At 39.3% G+C, this 22,072-nt stretch overlaps 1 protein-coding gene across 27 annotated transcripts in view; it reads left to right on the forward strand.

Annotated features, from left to right (window-relative positions):
- OXNAD1 (oxidoreductase NAD binding domain containing 1) overlaps positions 1 to 22,072 on the forward strand; it is an 87,278-nt gene that overhangs the window by 26,698 nt on the left and 38,508 nt on the right. For 20 of the 27 annotated variants that reach the window (XR_010155128.1, XR_010155130.1, XR_010155131.1 and 17 more), the window contains 4 exons: positions 3,122 to 3,263; positions 9,887 to 10,129; positions 10,901 to 11,009; positions 11,668 to 11,852. Coding sequence is in view for 16 of the 27 variants with exons in the window: in XM_054681551.2 (XP_054537526.1) it covers positions 3,122 to 3,263; positions 9,887 to 10,129; positions 10,901 to 11,009; positions 11,668 to 11,822 (649 nt within the window). In the remaining 11 variants the exon portion in view is untranslated. Of the gene's footprint in view, positions 1 to 3,121; positions 3,264 to 9,886; positions 10,130 to 10,900; positions 11,010 to 11,667; positions 11,853 to 13,083; positions 14,343 to 22,072 lie in introns of those variants that run through there. The other 7 variants (XR_001712986.4, XR_010155129.1, XR_010155134.1 and 4 more) reach the window with 3 other exon arrangements.

The raw sequence follows: 22,072 nt of genomic DNA on the forward strand, positions 1-22,072 counted from the left end.
AGTTTCACCTGTCTTGGGTCTAAACCTAGGCATGGAATTGTTGGGTCATATGCTAACTAACATTTTCAGGCACTACTAAATTGTTTTCTAGAGTGGCTGTGCCATTTTACATTCCCACCAGCAATGTATAAATGTTCCAATTTCTCCAGACCCTAACACTATTGGTTGTCTCTTTGATTATAGCCATCCACGTGGGTGTGACCTGCCAGCTCATTATGATTTTGACTTACATTGCCCTAATGACTATTGATGTTGAACATCTCTTCCTGTGCTTATTAGCCATTTATATATCTTCTTTGAAGAAATATTAATTAAAAGTATTTTGTCAGTTTTTTATTTGGTTGTCTCTTTATTACTGAGTTGTAAGAGTTCTTTATATAATATGAATACAAGAACCTTAATATTAATAGATATATTATTTAAAAATATTTTTCCCATTATGCAGATTGTCTTCTTAACTTTTTTTTTTTTTTGAGATGGAGTCTCACTCTGTCGCCCAGGCTGGAGTGCAGTGGCACGATCTCGGTTCACTGCTACCTCTGCCTCCTGGGTTCGAGTGATTCTCCTACCTCAGCCTCCCAAGTAGCTGGGACTGCAGGTGCATCTGCCACCATGCCCAGCTAATTTTTTAATTTTTAGTAGATACGGGGTTTTACCATGTTGGCCAAGCTGGTCTCGAACTCCTGACCTCAGGTGATTCACCCACCTCGGCCTCCCAAAGTGCTGGGATTTGTATAGGCATGAGCCACTGTGCCTGGCCCTGACTTTCTTGATGATAACATTTGTAGCACAGAGTTTTAAATTTTGATGAAATCTGTTTCTCTATTTTTTTTCCAACCCTTTTGGTTTGGGGTCATATCTAAGAAGCCATTGCCATGAAGTCTTACTCCTGTGTTTTATTCTAAGAGTTTATAATTTTAGCTCTTACATTTAAGTTTCTGCTCTATTTTGACTTAATTTTTGTATATGTTGTGAAATAGGGGTCCAAATTCATTCTTTGTATGTGGTTATTCAGTTCTCCCAGTGCCACTGTTGAGTAGACTGTTCTTTTGCCATTAAATTGCTTTGGCACCCTTGTCTAAAATCAATTCACCATGAATTTAAGGCTTTATTTCTGGACATTCTGTTCTTTTCCATTGATCTACATGTCTGTCCTTATGTCAGTACAACAGCATTTTCATTACTGTAGCTTTGTAGTAACTTTTGAAATCAGGACCTGTGAGTCCTACAAATGTAAACTTCTTTTTCAAGATTGTTTTGATGATTATGGGTTCCTCAAATTTCCATATGAATTTTATGATCAACTTGTCAATTTCTAGAATGAAAACACCTGGGGTTTTAGTAAGTATTGCATTGAATCTGTGGATCAATTTGAGGAGTATTGCCATCTTAGCAATATTTAAGTCTGCCATGCCATGAACATGGAATATGCTTCCATTTACTTAGATCTTTAATTTTTTTCCAATGGTGTTTTGTAGTTTTTACTGTGTAAGTCTTACACTTATTTTGTTAAATTTATTCCCAATTATTTTATTCTTTTTTATGCTATTATAAGTGTAATTGGTTTTCTAAATTTCACATTTGGATTGTTCATTGCTAGTGTATAGAGATACAGTTGATTTTTGTCTGTTGATCTTGTATCCTGCAAACTTATTTGAATTTATTAGTTCTAATATCTTTTTAGTGAATACATTAGTATTTTCTATATATGACAGCATACCATCTGCAGCTTCCACCTCTGCAATCTGAATGCCTTTTATTTCATTTTTTTGTTTACTTACTTCGGCTAGAACCTCTAGGACAGTGTTGAGTTGGAGTGGTAAAAGTAGACATCCTTATCTTGTTTCTCTTAGGGGGGAAACTTTCAGCCTTTCACCATTAAGTAGGATGTTAGTTGTTCTGATCACGTTTTATTTCATTTTCTTGTTTACTCACTTTGGCTAGAACCTCTAGTACAATGTTGAGTTGGAGTGGTGAAAGTAGACATCCTAATCTTGTTTCTTTTAGGGGGGAAACTTTCAGCATTTCACCATTAAGTAGGATGTTAGCTATGGGTCTTTCGTAGGTGCCCTTTATCAGGTTGAGAAAGTTCCCAATTATTCCTAATTTGTTGAGTATTTTTGTTATGAAAAAGTGTTGGATTTTGTCAAATGTCTTTTCTTGACTATTGAGATGATCATGTGGGTTTTGTCATTTATTCTACTGAGTGGTGTATTACATTTATTAATTTTCAGATGTTAAACCAACCTTGTATTCCTGGAATTTTTGTACCTAAATTCAGAAGGGATACTGGTCTATAGTTTTCTTTCAATGTCTTTGTCTGGCTTTGGTATGAGGGTAATACTGGCCTCATAAAATGAGTCGAGAAGTGTTCTCTTCTGTTTTTGGAATAGATTTTGAAGGATTCGTATTAATTTTTAAATGTCTGGTAGAACTTAACAGGATGCCATCTGGACCTGAGCCTTTTTTTTTTTTTTTTTCTTGACATGGAGTTTCGCTCTTGTTGCCCAGGCTGGAGTGCAATGGCGCAATCTTGGCTCACTGCAACATCCACCTCCCAGGTTCAAGTGATTCTTCTGCCTCAGCTTCCCAAGTAGCTGGGATTACAGGCATGCGTCCCTACGCCTGGCTAATATTTTGTATTTTTTTTTTTTAGTAGAGACGGGGTTTCACCATGTTGATCAGGTTGGTCTCAAACTCCTGACCTCAGGGGATCCACCTGCTTTGGCCTCCCAAAGTGCTGGGATTACAGGCGTGAGCCACTGTGACTGGCCTGGGCCTGAGCTTTTCTTTGTGGGAAGTTTTAAAATTATTAACTCAATCCTTTAACTTGTTATGGGTCTGCTCAGATTTTCTTTCTTCTTGAGTCAGATTTGGTAGTTTATGTCATTTTAGGAATGTGTGCATTTCATGTAAGTTAGCTAATTTTTTGGCATATAGTTGTTCATGGAATTCCTTTATAATTCTTTTTATTTCTATAAGCTTTGTGATGATATCTCCTCTTTTATTCTTGATTTTAGTAATTCTTTTTCATAGTCTTGCAAAGGTTTGTCAATTTTGTTTAATTTACCAATTTTTAAAATTGCTTCAACAATAATCATTTATTTGGCTTTCTTTTTAGGGTTGATTTCTTTATTCCAGGAGTCTCTGTGGTTGGTGGGTTTTCAATATGCTCCAGTCCCAGACTGCTAGAACAAGAGAGAGTGATAGAATTGGCAGTGAAATATACGAACCACCCTCCTGCCCTCTGGGTTCACAATACGGTAAGCACACTGCCTGTTTAAACGCGATGATCTGGGTATCTCTGCCACCCACAAAATTTGTGTTAAGCTCATTTGATTCACCTAAGAAACCTGGGCTTGAGTAAAAGGGTACATGCCCAGAAAGAGCTTCTAAGAAAGGTCAAAGAAACTTTGATGCATTAAGTATGAGTCAGAGACTTTGGGATCTGGAAGTATTTTCTGGGTCACCAAACGGTATTCAGTTGAATACTGCTTTAGAATTAAAATATTTTATATTTTAGACAAGTTCTAAAAAGTTGGCTCTCTGTGTCATGTAAATGGTAAATCTATAAATCAGATTATTTTGTCCTAACCATCCTAAATAAAGGGAATTAAATTATTATTCTGTCATTTTTGGAGGGGAAACTATCTGATTACATAGTACTGCTTCTTCCCAGAGGTGAGCACAGCTAAATCCACGGTGCCATTGCCTCTCTATTTCAGTGTCTGGAAAGCTCTTCACTCGGGATTCTGAGAGAGAATCCAATTTGACTGCTGTTAATAACTCTTATTTCACCACAGGGCTCAACACAATCCTACAGAAGCTGCCTGTCATTACCTACTAGAACTCTGATAACAAAGAATGAGCTCAGAACAGATCAGTTACTCGTTGTCTTAGTTTTTGACCCTTCTATCCTTTTCACTTATTGCTTTTTCTATCCTTTTCCTTTTCCTTTCACTTCCTCTTCATTACAAGAGTGTCTTCTATATTTACCAACAACCTCCATCCCAACCAGGCATTTTCTTACCTTCTTTACCAAAAACACATACCAGTATAAATATGGCTTCAAAAACAGCATTTTCCTGTTTCCTGGAAATCATTGAAAATCAACGAAGGAAAAAGAAAACAAAACCTCTATTTTCAGCAAAACTTGGAAACACACTGTAGTATATTTTTAAAGGTTGCAGAGAATTTTTGGGTTTCTGTAGGAGCCACATGGAAATAAGTAGAGGAGAGAGGCCGAGTAGCAAATTTCATAGAGCACCAACAAAAATACATGAGGGAGTGGGGTGGGACTTACAGCTCTTGCCTGCAAAGAGGGTATGGAAACACAGTTGCGTTTTGTGGCTGTAGAAGGCCCACCTGAACGCAGCAAGGTTCAGTTAGGAGAGAAGGCACGCAAAGAATCACACAGGCAAATCATGTTTGTAGGAACTAATATGTCCTGTAGTAGCTGAAGAGAGCTTTTATGTTGTGAAAACCAGCTAGCTTAGGATACTCTCTGGCCCATCCCCCAATGTAGGACCCTCTTGCAAATAGTCCAAAAAAAAGCACAGTTCATTTCAATCCCATGAAAAAATCAAAGAAGACATGAGTAAATAGAGAGATGTCCTGTGTTCATAGATTGGAAAACTCAACATAGTAAAGAAGTCAGTTCTCCTTAAATTGATTTATAGATTTAACATAACAATAATCAAAATCTCAACAGGATTTTTTATAGATATGGACAAAGTGATTTTAAAATTTATATGGAACAAAAAAGGACCTAGGATAGCTAAAACAATTTTGAAAAAGAAGAATAAAGTGAGAAGAATCACCTTAATCAAATTTAAGATAAAGCTACAGCATTCAAAACAGTATGGTATTGGTGAAAGGAGAGAAACACATCAAATAATGTTACAGAATGAAGAGTTCAGAAATAGACTGACATATATGGTCACTTTATTTTTGACAAAGGTGGTAGATTCAATGGAAAAATTGAAAGGCAAAAGGATAAACTTTTCAACAAAAGTTCTGGAACAATTTTGCATCTAGATGCAAAAACCAAAAAAACGAAAAACCAAAAACCTTCAACCTAAACCTCATACTTTATATTCAGAATTAACTCAAAACGGATTGTAGATCTAAATGTAAAACATGGTACTATAAAAGTTCTAGAAGAAAATGGGATATTTGGAACTTGAGGGTAGGTAAAATTCTTAAACACAATACCAAAAGCAAGATCCATCAAAAAAAAAGGTTGATGATAGGACATGGTCAAAAGTAAAACTTTTTCTACAAAAGGCATTTAACACAATTTAAAAACAAGCTACAGACTAGGAGAAAATATTTACAAATCAGATATCTAACAAAGGGCTTGAATCTAGAATATATAAAGAAATCTCAAAAGTCAACAAAAAGAAACAAGCAACATGATTTTTTTAAATGGACAAAGGATTGAACAGACACTTCAGTAAAAAAGGATATGAGGATGGCAAATAAGCAATGAAAGGTATTGAAACATCGTTAACCCTGAGGGAAATGTAAATTAAAACCATATGTGGTGGGATGCCACTACGATCTAGTCTAATGTCTAAAATTAAAAATATTGACAATACCAAGCGTTGGCAAGGATGTGGAGCAACTGGAACTCTCATATATTGCTTATATTGCTAGTGGGAATGCAAAATAGTACAGCCGATCTGGAAAGCATTTTAGCAGTTTTGTATAAAGTTAAACATACACCTAACATATGACCCAGCAATACCACTTCTGAGTGTCTTAGAGAAATGAAGGCTATGTTTATATAAAAGCATAACATGAATATTTATAGCAGTTCTATTCATAATTATTAAAAACTTCTAGAAACAACCCAAATGTCCCTCAGCAGGTGAATGGATAACTTGTGATATATTCATACAAGGGACTATTAAAGAGATGAATTATTGATGCATGCAGCAATGTGGGTGAATCTCAGAGGCATTCTGTTGAGTGCAAGGAGGCAGTCCCAAAAGGTTACATACTGTAAAATCCCACATTTGTCACATTCTGGAAGACAAAGATATAATGATGGGAAACCAGTGGTTGACTGGGGTTGAGATTACTGTAAAGGTAGGATCGATAGCACAGGGGAATATTTTCAGGGGGTGATGGAACTAATATATGTTTTGATTTTGATGATTGTTACCCAGATCTGTATGTGTGTTAAAATTCATAGAACCGTATACCAAAAGAAAAAGATTTCTATTAAGGAAATTTTTAAAATAAGTTTTTAAAAATGTGCAGGAGCAACACAATATATTCTTGTGGTTTACACGTCAAGTTGTGTCTGTCCAGGATAACCCCCAGATGCCTGTGTAGGCATTTCCATTGTAAATGTATCCTGTCACATTTTTACCCTGCAACCTTCTGAGTCTCTCCGTCAGTGTGGCCTCAGCTGCCTCATTGCTTTTTGGAGTCTCTGGATTTTCCACTCATTACTGGCTCTAGGTTGCTCCTAGAGGTGCTAAAATATGCTGCTGGGGTGAGAGCAACGAGGTATCCGCATGCCCCTTGCTCAGAGTTGAAATAAGCATAGCCATCCCAGTTCCTAGTGCCATGAACATCTCCCCATCCTCCCTGTTATCCTTAGCTTCTCACGCGACCTGGCCTGGTCCCGGTCCACAGCGTCCTGCTTGGTTTCATGCCTCATTGGCATTTCAGTGAAGAAACTTATTCTTACAGGCTGTAGAAAATCTCAAAGTGTTATTGCCTGAATGCACATCCTAATTGTAGTGCCTGCTCTACTCTGCCCAGTGGGAGTTGCAAACAGCCTTTATGAAGTCAGATTTTTCTTGGAACCATTTTCAGGTGGCTATTTTCCTCCTGAGGATTTGTCTTATTAAGCCATTCGAGTGGACAATGGAGGCATGTGAGTGTCTGGGTGGCAGCAGGCTGCACCGTTGAGACATGGAATAAAGTGCCATAAACGTCTTCCTTTATTTTATCTGCTTTGGCTCAAGCTCTTGGCAGGGTAAAGGGTTCTAGACAGCTATTGTGTGCTCAGCTCCAGTTGCTGTGGAAAGGTTGTTTATTTCACAAGTAGAAAATCTATACCAAAATTAGATACATTGCTGTGTAATTGAAGGTAATGTCCTTTTATTCACTTACATATTACAGTGTACAGTACTTTGAGTCTTGTGTTCGTGTTACCCTCGCAGTTTTTATTGATCAACAAAAAGACAAAGATGGCTTTTAATTCTTCCCGGATGCTACCAAATCAGAATACAGACCTACCGAAGATTATTTTGTCGTCAAGGATAAGACAGGCTTCTTGAATATTATCTTTCCCTGGGGCACATTTTCTTGCCAACTTTAGAGTTGAAAATACTCTGGTTTCTAAAAACAATAACCTAGAGGCTTTCTTTGTTGTCATTACTAAGCATGCCAAAGATGGCCATTGGAGAAAATTATTTCATTCTCTTTCACTCTGATTCTTATAGATAAAGAGAGAACTGCACAGGCAAGCAAGAGAGGGAGGGAAGGAGGATATAGGAGATGAAATTCATTGTCATCGTTAGGCATAGCCTCTTGTATCTTAAATTCTATTTTTGAGACTTGAAAGGAAAGAATATTTTAAAGCACTTTGGTAGCCACTGTAGCAGTTCCTAGATTTTAGTTATTCCTAACTGAATGCTCCCTTGCTGCTAATTTCTTTTGTCAAAAATGAAAACCCACTTATCACCATTCATATAAAAATCTCCCACATATTTAAAATAGTTAGGTTCAGACATTTTTTTCCCCTGAAAGAGTATCCATTCATTTAACAGTTCTTTACCAAAAAAGACATGTTTTTGTGAATTCAAATAATTTTCATTTTTCTTAGATATTCTCTAAATTTAACTCATCTTTAACTTGCAGAGACCAAATTAAATTCATGTCCAGAAGTACCTACTGCTCACCTGACATGCAAGGTGCCAAGGTGTGAATGCTAAGGGTTTGGTTCTCAAAAAGCATGCGATGTGTTATTACTTCTTAGGAGGGCATTCATTTAGTAGATTTATGCCAGGAACGTGTAATGGGAGAAACCTATGCTGTTAATACAAGTTTCTTTATTCCTAGAATCTGTTTTTTAGTGACAGGGAAGAAGGAAGCTGGTATTGCCAGCACTTTTTCTTTTGTGACAGCTGCAATGACCAAAATTCCTTCTTATGTAGAGCCAGATACTCGGGAGTTCCACCCACTGTGAGTCAGTTCATGTTCACACCAACTCTGTGAGGTGGGCAGTGCAGGTGCTGGTACCCATTTTCCAGGGGTGGCAGATGAGGCTCAGAATTTAAGGGACTTGCTGGATTTCATAGGGGCTATGATTAAAATTCAGTCTTTTGACTCCTAGATCAGTGGTTTTTTTCCAAACAAGGGATTACCAACTCGGTCAGATCCAATACTCCTTTCTAGAACTGTCCTGAAATGAAAGTCATAGTTAATGTAATGTACCCATAGGTTTTTTTTTAAATAACATAATTCTCTAACTAATACAAAGGAGAAATAAAAGAAAGTGATCCATAATCAAAGAATATGTATTTTAAAATATAAATGGTTAGGCAGATCTAACTGGAAGATAGAATGAAGTAATCAGATGGCTATTCCTAAACATAGAATCACCGTGAATACACTGTCTACAAATGCAGATGATAAAGATGTGTTGTGTGGGTGACACATGTCACTAAGTGGAATGTGGTTTTCCAGAACAGTGAACATGCTTGGTTAAGTTCTGAACACAACAAAGTGTAATCTACATTGTGGCTACTGAGTTTATTTGTAAAATGAGCTAGAGTCTAGTCTCAGATCATTATAAACCAGTTTTCACCTACAAGAACGTCTTTTGGGCCATTCACAAGTCATTGTGCAGGACAGTCTTGTGCATTGTAGATAATGGTGTGCTGGCAAACCAGCTATCTGAATTTATCTGAGTTGTATCATTTGCTGATTTCTGTGCTGTAAGTACTCCTACAATGGCTGATTTCAAACTACCAGTAGGAACTTTCTCACAAAATTCCTGTAGATTTGACCACCAGCTTAGTAGGAGCCAGCTCTGGGAAACCACGAATTTTGTAGGATCTCTAGCATCTCTGGCCCTGCCCTTTAAATGCCAGTTGGATTCCCCAAATAATTGTGACAATAAAAAATGTCATCACAAGTTTCCCAAACCCCTTCATCAGAAGCAGTAGCACCCCCACTGAGAAAAACAGTACATTCAACTCTGATGGTATTACGGGCATAAGTGACCTCACCAAATAGGTGCTTTATCTAGATAGGTCTATGTGATACTCCCTAGTATGAAGCCTCTGGCTGCCTGTTCTTGTTTCTCTAGGGAGACAGGAACAGCACTGAACAGTACTACAGGACTGGTCTAAGCCTGTAGAGCTGGTCTGGCTGTGCCTTACTGAGGATCAAGAAGGAGCACCAGTACTTACACTTTTCAGCCTTGATGAACCCAGGGCAGGCAGTCTAGTGACATTTGCCACATCCTGTTTCTCTCAGCTTTGGTTAGAACACAGGAACACAACTCAGATAAAGGAGACCCATACTTCAGAGCTGTCCCCTGCCTTTGAGTCCATTGCCTCTTTCCTCAATCCAGTTCATCGCCTAAGAAGTTAACAAATGGTGAAATCACTGAAGCACATCTCCTTTTCTCAGTATTGGAATGGCTGTTCATTATGGATTACGAAGGTGGATTAGCCTGTGGCCTATAAAATGAGCAAGTGGAATCAATTCACAGGGCATCGGGAAAATTGGGAGCAAGCTATAAAAATAGTCCTAAATACTGATAATACAGGAGATAGACCCAGTTTTATTAAAGTAGAACATTTGGTTTAAGACCTGTGCTACAAAAGACTAAAAGGTCTTTTCTTTCCTGCCTTAGTGTACACTTGACTGTGAAGTGGCTGTGAGAGTGGGTGGAGAGTTCTTCTTTGACCCTCAGCCTGCGGATGCCTCTAGAAACCTCGTGTTGATTGCAGGAGGAGTCGGAATTAACCCTCTGCTTTCCATCCTGCGGCACGCAGCAGATCTCCTCAGAGAGCAGGCAAACAAAAGAAATGGATATGAGATAGGAACAATAAAACTATTCTACAGTGCAAAAAATACCAGCGAACTCCTGTTTAAGGTAAGGGAGGTATAGCTTGCTGTAAGCAAACTTGTGTAGTGGTATTAATTATTCATGAAAGTTTTTTCTCTAGGTTTTGTTTTCTCTGCAAAGGTTCAAACAAAAGGCTTGGCAAGATTTAATCATGCTCAAATGAGAACTAACCAACACACCTTACCCAAGACAAGTGAAACTGCTAATGTTGAAGAGGCTAGCAGTTAGGTGACAGGAAAGGGTAGGTTTTGGTGGGATGGAATCTGGAGGTTAGATGAACAGAAAAGTCACAAGGGTCCCGAGATTCCAGTCAAGAGACCTACAGTGGACTAGTGTATCACAGGAGTAGGTAAGACTTAGACAGTTTGGACCCAGCTGGGTAAATGAAACCCCTGTCAGTTGCATCTGTTTAAACTAAGTGCATTTGATGAAGAAAGCTTTCACTGGGGATTGCTTTGCAGCTGCAGGAATGAACAAAAGAACAGAAACAGTTAAAAGACACAACTGTGGTCAGTGAAACTGCTGCTTAATTGCCAATGCTGGAGAAAAAGGAAAAAGAAAAAACTCCCGGAGAGTTGGTAATATGCTTGTTAGCATATTCAGATTTCAATTAAAGCCAAATAGCCCTCTGTAGTCTGAATGCTCTGGCCTGCTAGGCTGCAAACAATATCTCTCTAAGTAGAGAGCAAGAGCGGCAGACGTGTGCAGAATGGGAGTTGAGGTTCAGCGTCAATGGTTGTGCACATCTGTTTTGATTTTTTAAAATTGTAGTGTGACCAAATATGTTTGACATTCCAGAAAAATATCCTTGATTTAGTAAATGAGTTTCCTGAGAAGATTGCATGCAGTTTGCATGTTACAAAACAGACTACACAAATCAATGCGGAACTCAAGCCATACATCACGGGTGAGTCCCCTAAAGATATTTTGACTATCTCCATGCAGTTATTTGATGGACACACCAGTTGTTGAGCGTAGATGCTTTATTGTTGGAAGCTGCTGGCTGGGAATGTCACTATCTGGGTAATTGGGATGATTCCTCATGGAAAAATGGATATTTAATTGGATTTACTCATTATATACAGGTTTCCTATTGCCTGTGTTAAAAGTGTACTTTTCACACTTTTTAAGAGGCCTTTGCATCATCACTGTAGTGTACATACAAATAATTTATATTCCAGATTTGGCTGAATTGATTCCATTTGCCATTAATGGTCATTTAAACAACTCATAATTTCCTCTGAAAGGATTTTTATAAAACAGTTACTTCCTTTGCTGAAGGCAATTTGTATCTCCATCAAAGACCAGTAAGCTAGCTGGCCCTTTCTGCAGAGTGCATTACGAGGAGCTTCCCACTTTGCTTGCTTAGGTTTAGGAAGCCTGGAGATGCACTCTGCTTGGGTCTGGGCCCAGATGCCAATAGGAGCCATACTGTGAATGGCTTAAGAAGACTAGACTCACTGAACTTGCAAATAAACACTGTATCTGAATTGTGGTTAGTCCTTCCTCATTTGCTGATACAACCATGTCTGGCTTAATTTGGTGTTTATTCTGGTTTTTGGTAGAAGGAAGAATAACGGAGAAGGAGATAAGAGATCATATTTCAAAAGAGACTTTGTTCTATATTTGTGGCCCACCTCCAATGACAGACTTTTTCTCCAAGCAACTGGAAAACAACCATGTACCCAAAGAACACATTTGCTTTGAGAAGTGGTGGTAGGAGGCAGACAAAGACAGAAAAAATAAAAAGGTGAGATCTACTCAGGAGAGCTCCTGTCCTTTGTGGCATGATTAATTTTTTTTATCTCTACTTGAGTTGTCTTATTTTTTAAGGCTATAAACTTAGTGACCAGCTGGATAATAAAAGCCAGCTGGCAGACTTAAATGATAAACTTTTTGCAAAGACCTCAGTGATCAAACTATTTTTTACTATACTGATTTTCTGTTATTAACAATGATTTGTCTCATGATGTACCATGATTGGTCAATATAGATTTTTCTTGTGTCTTTAGGCAAAAAAAAAGATATATACTTATGTCTAATCATAGGAAAATGTGATTTTTGAGTATAAAATGTGGGCTAGCTTTAAATTATTTGACAGCCATCTATATATCTTATGTTTAATGAAATTATAATTTAAATACAATCTTAATAATTTTACTTTGAAAATTCTTTTTATTTAATGCCTTTGTTTACTGTACCATGGCCTACAGTCTTATTTGGTCCATCAAAATTAAGTTTGGACATGGAAAATTGTTAGGAAAACTGCTTTAGGGAGTTAAATATCCAGCATATTTGCTTTCTTGTTAATGAATATCCTAAGTGTGTATCCTGACTAATTGTTAGTTTCTTCTCAAATGAAACCCTTTCTGTGTCTTGGCTGTCTGCCTTAACGCTGTAGGAGGCAGCTTCTTGCTTGGGACAAAGGCATTGGTGATGTGTTCCATGTTGAATCTGCCTTCAGTGCCTGGGCTGGCTTGCTATGGAAATGTGCTTAGCATTGATTAGGGGGTAGAGAGCTGTTTCTAAATCCTGCTTTTCTACTTTTTATTTCACTCATTTGCCAGAATTGTTCTTGGCACCAGCAGCTCCTTAACATATAGTTGTTGAATGACTGAAAGAAAGCAACTAATGTTTTAACTCCTTGCTAAGTCTGAGATTGGGAGGCAGTCCCCTAGAGTGGATAGAAAGAATGGTGGAGCCTCATCCCAAAGCTGCTCTGATGAAACTGCTAGAAAGCAGATTGTAGTTCTTTGTTTAGATTTTTAAAAATCCAAAAGAAGTCCTGACTAAGGCCAGGCCATTCCTTTTATGACAAGTAGTCCTGGGCCCAAGGTTGCCTGCATAGAGATCACAGGAGGGTGAAGGGAGCCTGGGAAGAAGGACAGATAAGTGCTGGAGACCTAGGAGCTCCAGTTGAGATTCTGTTCTGGAGCGGATGAGAGAAGACAGGTTACCCTTTCTTATCTTTGTTGTTGCAGGCCTCCCAGGGACTTGTGGGCTTGAACAGATATGATTCATGGGACCTGAAGGTGACTCTAGCTTCTGCCCAGTTTTGAGTTTTGTCAAGTTTTAAGCAGAGATCATTTGTCAACTATTTTGATCCCAGATTTGAATTTGGGGAGGAAGGGAGGAGCTATTGACCTGATGGGAATATCATAATCCATTCAAGGAAATGGTCTTCAGTACCTCAGAGGTGAAGGGAATATGTGAAGCTCTGGATCACTACAAGGAGCCCTGACTTACCAGTTGGCCCCAAAGTGCCCAGGCTGAGGGCATAGGAGCATGATGAGATGCAAGGATGTGGGATTATCAAGGGGCACTTCTACCAACTGGTGAAGGCAGTCTGCGGGGGAGGACACCTAAAGGTATGCGGAAAGTACCTAACCCAGGCCTCTCTGCATTAGGAGTGGAGGTGCAAAGTGAGCATCTCCAGTGCAGCATGGGATGGGAAGATAGGGAGGTGTCGCCCACTGTCTCGGTTTAGCCAGCACCACGGCTGGCTGTGTGCCTGCTACTGTCAGAGAGCAAGGGTCATCTGTCATGCCCAGCTATGCCTGCCACCCTGTTGCTGACTCAGTATTGGCAGAATTGCTGAGATGGGCCAGGTCATCACCTTTGCCTGGAGTGTTCATCCTTTCAGTGCCATTATTCTGGTGCTAAGTGCTGAAGAACATTTTCTGGTCTAGCCGAGAATGTCCTTTTGCTCTTGCCTGCCAGGCCTGTCCAGATCCTTTTGGTACTTAAATTGAGCTAACTCCAGCCAGAGTGGCTTGGAATTCATAGTGCGGTGGTTCAGAGTATAGGCTCGAAAGCCCTTGAGCCAGATTGCCTGGGTTCAAGTCTCACCTATACTACTTACTAGGTAGATGACCTTGAGCAAGTCACTTAACTGCTCTATACCTCATTTAAAATTACACACAACTACATGTAAAAGGGAGATGATACTGCTGCCTACCTACCTACATGATAGGGCTGTTACGGGGATTGAAGGTGATCATACATGTTAAGTGCTTGGCAGAACACTGCATGAGTGTGTTGTCATTATTAATTTGCTATTCCTTGTCCTATTCAGAAAGGATTTCAAGAGGCTGGATGCCTTAGATGTGGTCTAACTTGAAACCTTCATGTGGGTGTGCATCTGTCTTGTTTATTGCTGTGCCAGGCACAAAATAGGTATTTCATAAATATTTGTTATATGCTCAGAGTTGCTAAGCTGGATTAAAGTGACTTCTTAAGGATCCTCTGGCTCTATGAGTTTGAAAAAATGTTTCTTCTTTTGACATAAGACCCTTTCACAGCCTACTCAAGAGACTAGGTTAGTCTGATATTTGTATCTTTCTCAGATTTTATTTATATTTTTTCAAACATACGACAAAGTAGAGATAGTAAAATGACTTCTCGTGCATCCATCACCCAGCTTCCGTGACTAGCAGCATTCTGTTTTTGTCAGCCCTCAGCTTCTTTGTGGGGGTGTTCTTCTTGCTGGTGTGTTTTCAAGCAAAGCCTAGCAATTGTATCGTGTCACTTCTAAATTCTTCAGTATATATTTCTAACAGATACATCACCTCAGCACAACCACAATGTCATCATCATACCTAGCACAAGTGACAATGATTCCTTAATATCCTCTAAGACCCTTCTGTGTTGTTTCCTCATGGCGTCAAAAGTCCGAATATTGCATTAGGTTAATGTCTTTTAAGTTTATTTTAATTAATGGCACACTCCTTACACCCCCTACACATATACATGGACACTTTTTTCCCCCCATGATTCATTTGTTAAAGAAACTGACTTATTTGTTCTGTAGGCTTTCCCACATTTTGAACCTGGCCTATTGTATCCTCAGGGTGTTGCTTGATCCTCTCTCCTCTGTATTTCATGTAAACTGGTAATTAGATTTAGAACTTGTTTATATTCGGATTCAAGATTTTTTTTGCAAGCCTGTATTATAAAGTGGTGTGCTTCCTGCGGCATCACATGAGGCATATAATGTCTGTCCCACTTTTAATGCTGTTAAGATGGATCAGTGGTTTCAGCATTTGTCAGCCTGATTCATCCAATATAATGGTCTTCATCAAACTTTCACCTAATTGTTTTAGCAGCCATTGATCATTGCTGATAGCTATTTTTTCATTAGGGATTAATTATCCATTTCTGTTATTCTTCCTGTATATATTGTCTGTGATTGTTCCATATAGAACTTTCCCTCATCAGCTTTGATTCCCCTGAAATGAGTCTGTAAAGAAAAGGCAGTATTGATGCTTGATTTCTTTCCTTTTATTTATCAGTTAGCATACTATGAGTTGGTGCCTTAGCAACCTTTAGACGACCAGTGAGATTATTTAAAGTATCATTATGAACTCATGGCTTTTTATGCATTTGATTGTTTTCATCCATTACAGTCAATTTTTTGATGTTCAGCTTGTTTTAGGTTGCCCCTGCTGTGTCAGTGGTTCACACTCAATCATGATGGTTGATGAGGTTCGGGGCTCTTAACGTGCAAAAAGTTCTCTAATAAACAGGTAGGAGGAAAAGGAGATGAGAGTGGTGTTAAGAAGCCTCATGAAGAAAGTGTTTCATAGAGGATGGATTGGCTAGCTGTGTCATGCTGCTAATAGGACAGGAAAGATGAGGTCTGATGAGTGATCATTGAGTGGCTATTGATTTGGCAACTGGTCCAGTCATTGGTGATCTTGATAAGACGGATGGTGGGAGTGAAAACAGTGAAATAGGTTTAGGAGTAATTGAGAGGAAATCAATTATAATGAATATAGATAATAGTTTTAAAGAAATTTACTATAAAGAGAAGAAAAAAGATGGAATGGTAGCTGGAAAGGGAAGTGGGGTCAAGAGAACATTTATTGTTCTCATTGGGTTGTTTTATTTTTAAACTTTTTGTTTTGAAGTAATTTTAGATTTACAGAAGAGTTGCAAAGACAGGGTTCCTCTATATCCTTCATCCAGCTTTCCCAAATGTTTAACGTAGTTGTGGTATATTTATCAAAACTAGGGAATGAACAGTACAGCTAAATTGGTACAGTACTATTAACTAAAGCACAGTTTGTTTTGTTTTGTTTTTTTAAGAGGAGTGAAATAACAGCCTGATTGAAAAACCATGAAAGAGTAATTCAGTGGGACTCAGTTAGGGAAGTGACACCTTCTTCTAGAGGATGATGTATTAACTGTCATTTATTGAGCATCTGCTATGTGCAGTCACTGAGCTAGACATTGAAGATAGGAACGTATAAGACAAATACTTTGGGAAACTATTTTTTTTTTTTTTTTTTTTGTAAGTCTAAGTGATAAAGGTACCTTCTGGAAATAACTGAGTTACACATTGAGAACATTTCGACAAAATTGAAAGTGGAAATGCTCTGGGGCAACATTTTTTTTGCACCTATCACTGTTTGAAAGAGAAGCTATAGCAAATGGATGACTGGGTGAGTCACTGGAATGATGGATCTTAGGGGCCCAGGGGTAGCAGAGTGGGAAAGGCTGCACCCATGCTCTGGAGGGTAGGAGGATTGTTATATGGGAGGCACAAACACGTGTGGATGCAGTGATTGTCAAATGATCCAAGGGCATGTCTCGTTGCTCCTATTTTTTTTTTCCGGTCTGAATGGAAAACAGCAATTTCCTCCATTCCTGGTTATTGCAGATGATCTGATAATTTAACCTGAGAGCCGTTATTTCATTTTATTTTATTTTAAAACTCAGAAGTATACTGTTCTCATCTTAAACAGTGAGATGTCTGGTCTTTAATATTACTCTTTCTTAACATACAATAAGCTAGCAGTGTGGTGATGACATGTAGATACCTCCTAATGTGCCATAAAATCAAGGCATGCATTTTAAAATGTTTCGTGCCCAGAAATCCAAACTTTTATAGTTGTTGAGCAGCCATCTTCATATGGTCTGTTCTGAATTCTTAAAACCTGCAGGAGCTCATCAGCCTAACCTGGCCCCTTCCAGCTCATCCCCATGTCCTATTTTGCTATATTTGAGCATAACAAGATTTCATCTCTTCCTTTTTAAAAATTAAATATGACCAAAAATTGTTAAATAATTTTTTAATTACCTAATAAATGTGACCACAAATATTAAATAAAATTATATAGATTAAAATGCTGATGTTCTCTTCTCCCCCATCCTATTCCCTTGCCTAGAAGGAACTTCTGTATAAAAAACTTGCTGGGTATCCTTTTAGAAATTTTATGGTATATTAATCTTGTATACATATACAACTGTGGGTACCTATACAACTATGTATCTCATTCTTTTAATACACTTCAAATTCTTGCTATATACCATAATATACTTAACCATATCTCCATGATGGACATTTAAATTGTTTGGAGTTTTTGGCTATTACAAGCAATATTGCAGTAAACCTGTTTGTATAATTTTTCTGCACATACTCCTGTAGAATTACTAGAAGTGCCATTTCTGAATAAAAAAATTGACTAGTATTACCAAGTTACCCTATAAAATGCCTAATCAGTTTATATTCTAACAGGGTATGAAAGTGCCCATCTCTGGCCAACATTAGATACCCTCAGTCTCATACTTATTTTTTTCCCCCTAATCAGTTAGATGAAAGGTGATTTTTTTAACTAACAATTTTCTGATTGTTCCATAGCATTTTTTTTTTCCTAAGGTATTTTAGCCATCCTTATTTCTTCTTTTCAGAATGGTAGATTCCTGTTGTAGATCCATTTTGATATCTTAATGATTTATAACCCTTTATAAAAATAGAATGAGTGCTAATCCTTTGTTATGTGTATTACAAATACATATTTTTTTCCAGTCTGTTACCAGTTCCTGAATTCTGTTTGTTGTAACTTATAACAGAGTTTTAAAGTTATATATAATCATATATGTTGGTCTTTTCCTTCGGCTTTTATGGATATATTTTCTTCTGATACTTCTATAGAATAAAACTCCAATTAGGCCTGTCTGTCTTAGAGACTATAGAAGCCCAGAGAGAAGAAACAAAAAATGAGGCAGATTGGTTGGCTGTGTGGGATGGTGGGAGGAACATGACACCAGGCTTCAAGAGACCTAAATCATGCCCATTCTACAACTTGTTTCCTGTGTGACTCATTCCACCTCTCTCTGAAACCTGCTTTCCTTATCTGTTGCTGTGGGTAGGACTATGCAATTTAAAATTGCTTTCAGCTTTACCTTTCTATAATTTCATGATAGAAAAATGGGCCTTAGAGATCAAGGTTGACTATACTGAGAGATGTCTAAGGAGTATCTTAACTCTCTTCAAATATTTTATTGATTCTTGGGATGACTATTGTTTGTATCTCTGGGGTTGACAGAATAAGAAGACATTGTCTTGGACTGAAGCAAGGGAAAAGTTTGGTTTGATACAGGGGACTTTTGGACTATACTGCTGATTAAATTCTGGAGTCAGGGCTCAAGAGAAATAGTGGAATTACCGTTAGTAAGAAATAAAACTGACATTTGCCCATTGGGGCTTAAGGTGTACTTGACTGAGACAGGGACTGGATTGATAGTTCCCCAGGTTCATAAAAAGGAAGTGTTTTAGACAGTTATTAACTTAGGCATTTTGTGGATCTAGAAACTGGTAAGTTTGCTAGTTGTTCTTTCTTCTAAGTTGATTCTCTTGTTTTTTTTTCATTGAACAATCAACAAGATAGGAGGGACCCAGGACTGAAGGTTCATGAAATCAGAGGTCCATTATAGGAAGCATTTTAATGCTCACCCTAATAAGTGAAATATATTTCTTACTATCTTTAAGCCTTTATATTATTTAGAGGCCACAGAAAAATCCAAATCCAAACTGAACTTAATGACTAGTGAGCAACACATTTAAATACATAAGTTTTACCACATTAAATGATGAAAAGCCAGTCAGCAACATGGGATCATGTTTTAAAACTGTCTCTGGATGAATGAATATCTCTACTCTTTCTTCAAGACCCAGTCCGTACAGTTGACAACCAGGGTGGTTCTCCACCAATTCCTGGCTCAGGGCTTTGCTGGAATTGCCAACATTACCATTAGAAATCATTTGGGGCTGGGCGCGGTGACTCACGCCTGTAATCTCAGCACTTTGGGAGGCCAAGGTGGGCAAATCACCTGAGGTCGGGAGTTCAAGACCAGCCTGACCAACATGGAGAAACACTGTCTTTACTAATAATGTAAAAATTAGCCGGGCGTGGTGGTGCATGCCTGTAATCCCAGCTGCTCGGCAGGCTGAGGCAAGAGAATTGCTTGAACCTGGGAGGTGGAGGTTGTGGTGAGCCGAAATTGTGCCATTGCACTCCAGCCTGGGCAACAAGAGCAAAACTCAGTCTCCAAAAAAAAAAAAAAAAAGAAATCATCTGGGAGAATTCCCACTCTGCCCGTCAGACCCAAGACAGTTAGTTCCCTTTGCACTCCCACATGCATACCATGGCACCTCCCCAAGAGCTGCTGCTTTCTGTTGCCACACAACTCCCTCCCTCCCAAAAAGAAAGATGTAGTTCTTTGGGTCTTTTTAAAAAATTATTATATATTTTTTTCAAAACGGAGTCTTGCTCCGTCACCTAGGCTGGAGTGCAGTGGCATGATCTCAGCTCACTGCAACTTCTGCCTCCCGGGTTCAAGTGATTCTCCTGCCTCAGCCTCCCGAGTAGCTGGGATTACAGGCACATGCCACCACACCTAATTCTTGTATTTTTAATAGAGACAGGGTTTCACCATGTTGGCCAGGCTGGTCTTGAACTCTTGACCTGGCCTCTTTGGGTGTTAAGAAAGGTATAAAGACTTCACTTTTAGTGACTTTGTCTAATGTTGAATGTGTCAAACTCTGAAAACTAATCCATGCAAGAGGTTCTGGAAAAGTTCCAGGCAATATCACTGGAGTATTTATTACTCTGAGGAAATGCCTTTGATAAGGACAGGGTTGGTAGCTTCAATACCTCCCCCTCATTTCCCAATCATTTGCAAAATCCAGTCACTTTTGCTTCTGAATAACTCTCAAATCTGTCCCCTTCTTTGCTAAGATTCAAGCCAGCAGCCCCCACCTAGACTAAAGCACTAGCCTCTGCAGCATCTCTGGGATCCCTGCATTTTCCTCATTCAGCAGCCAGAAAGACGTTTTAAAAAAATGCAAATCTGATGTCATCAGTGGCCTCCTATTAAGCCTTACAACAAGGACCAGAATCCTTACCATGGTTCACAAGGCCCTTCTGCATTGCTGTCTTCTCAGCACCTAGCACAGTTGTGTAGGAATTTTAAAATGTGTATCTGTTTAACAAATCATTTGATCCCCTCATCCTCACATAAATGCACAGGTCTCTCCCATAGCCTGGCTTCCTCTGCTGGAGGGACATGCCACTGTTTTGCAAGGGCTGGGGAAGCAAGCACCAGCCAGGTTCAGAGAGCCATTCATCTGCAGCCAGGGTTCATTTTCTTAGTCTAGCCACTGAAACGATTGTTATCAACAGGAACCTGTGGTGAACATCACTTGGCTTCCTTCTCTGGCAACAGCTGCCTCAGAAACCTAGCCAAAGGCTCATTGGGTCTTGTCCTTAGATCTCATGTCCACACACTTCCCTGTTCAAAACTCTAGGAGCCAGGTACAGGAAACCCAGCCTCTCCTGGGAAGCTGCATCAGTGGTTTTGGCGGGTCATAGTGCAGGCAGAGCACTAATCACCAGGGGCCCACCCTGCACTACTCACGCAGTTGGCCTCCAGCACTTCCAGCAGGGCTCTCGGAAACAAGATCTGTGGCAACAACTGGGAGTCAGTGCCGAGCCTCTCCTGGCCACACACACCAGTCATCCTCACCCTTCCCGTCTTGCCAGTCCTTTCAGGACTTGATCTTCAATCTTAGGCTGCTGTGAGCCCTAGCAGGACAGAGCCCAGACTGTGTGCTCCCTGCAGCACAGTGCCCCTATGCCAGCTAGGAGCTCAGCTAGAGTGGGTTGCACGAGTCGTGAGTTTTGGGTCAACCTATTCCTACTAATAAGCACTGTCTACACCTGAGAGCTATTCCTGAACGATTTTGTGGTTTAGAGAGGGCCATGATGAATATGTTTAGAGTACTGATAAAATGTGCTTCATAAGAAATAAATTAGAATACCTCCTGCTAATGTTTTTGGAAGCTGCTCCCATCAAGCATCAGCAACTCTAGTGAAGCATGGTCAACCTGGAGATCTGAAAAAATCAGGCAGGCATTTGACTAATGTTTACCTTTTTGTTACTTATAAACCATTGATAAATAATTTAAGACTTTATAAATATTATTACAGTATTTCTGTTAAGATGGGATATACTACGCTTCAGTAGCCAATAAATCTCAAAATCTCAGTGGCTCACCTTAGCAAAGGTTTATTTAACGCCCATGTCAAGATCCATCTTTTTTTTTTTTTGACAGGGTCTTGTTCTATTGTCCAGGCTGGAGTGCAGTGGTGTGCCCACAGCTCACTGCAGCCTCGACCTCCTGGGCTCAAGCAATTCTCTCACTTTAGCCTCCCAAGTAGCTGGTACATGTACCACCACACCCAGCGGAATTTTTTTTTTTTTTTTTTTTTGCAGAGGCAAGTTCTTGCTATGTTGCCCAGGCTGGTCTCGAACTCCTGAGCTCAAGCGATCCTTCTGTCTCAGCCTCCCAAAGTGCTGGGACTATAGGCGTGAGCCACCACACCCAGCCTCATGGTCCATCTTGAACTGTGCTGAGGGTGTTGGAGATTATGGGCTGGGAGTCCCTGAAGCTTTTATCAGACCTGCTCCTGTCTCATTGCCAGAACCAGTCTCATGGCCCCAAACTGCAAGAGAAGCTGGGGAGTAGAGGATATACTTCCATGGATATTGGGTGGGCACTAACAGTATCTGCCACATTGATTACCTATCAGCATGTGATTAACTGCTACCCACAGAGTACTTACCATGGACCAAGCACTTTATTCACATCTTATTAATCCTCACAAAAATCCAAAGAGGTGGGTG

This window comes from Pan troglodytes, chromosome 2 (assembly GCF_028858775.2).
Source record: "Pan troglodytes isolate AG18354 chromosome 2, NHGRI_mPanTro3-v2.0_pri, whole genome shotgun sequence".
Taxonomy (NCBI): domain Eukaryota; kingdom Metazoa; phylum Chordata; class Mammalia; order Primates; family Hominidae; genus Pan; species Pan troglodytes.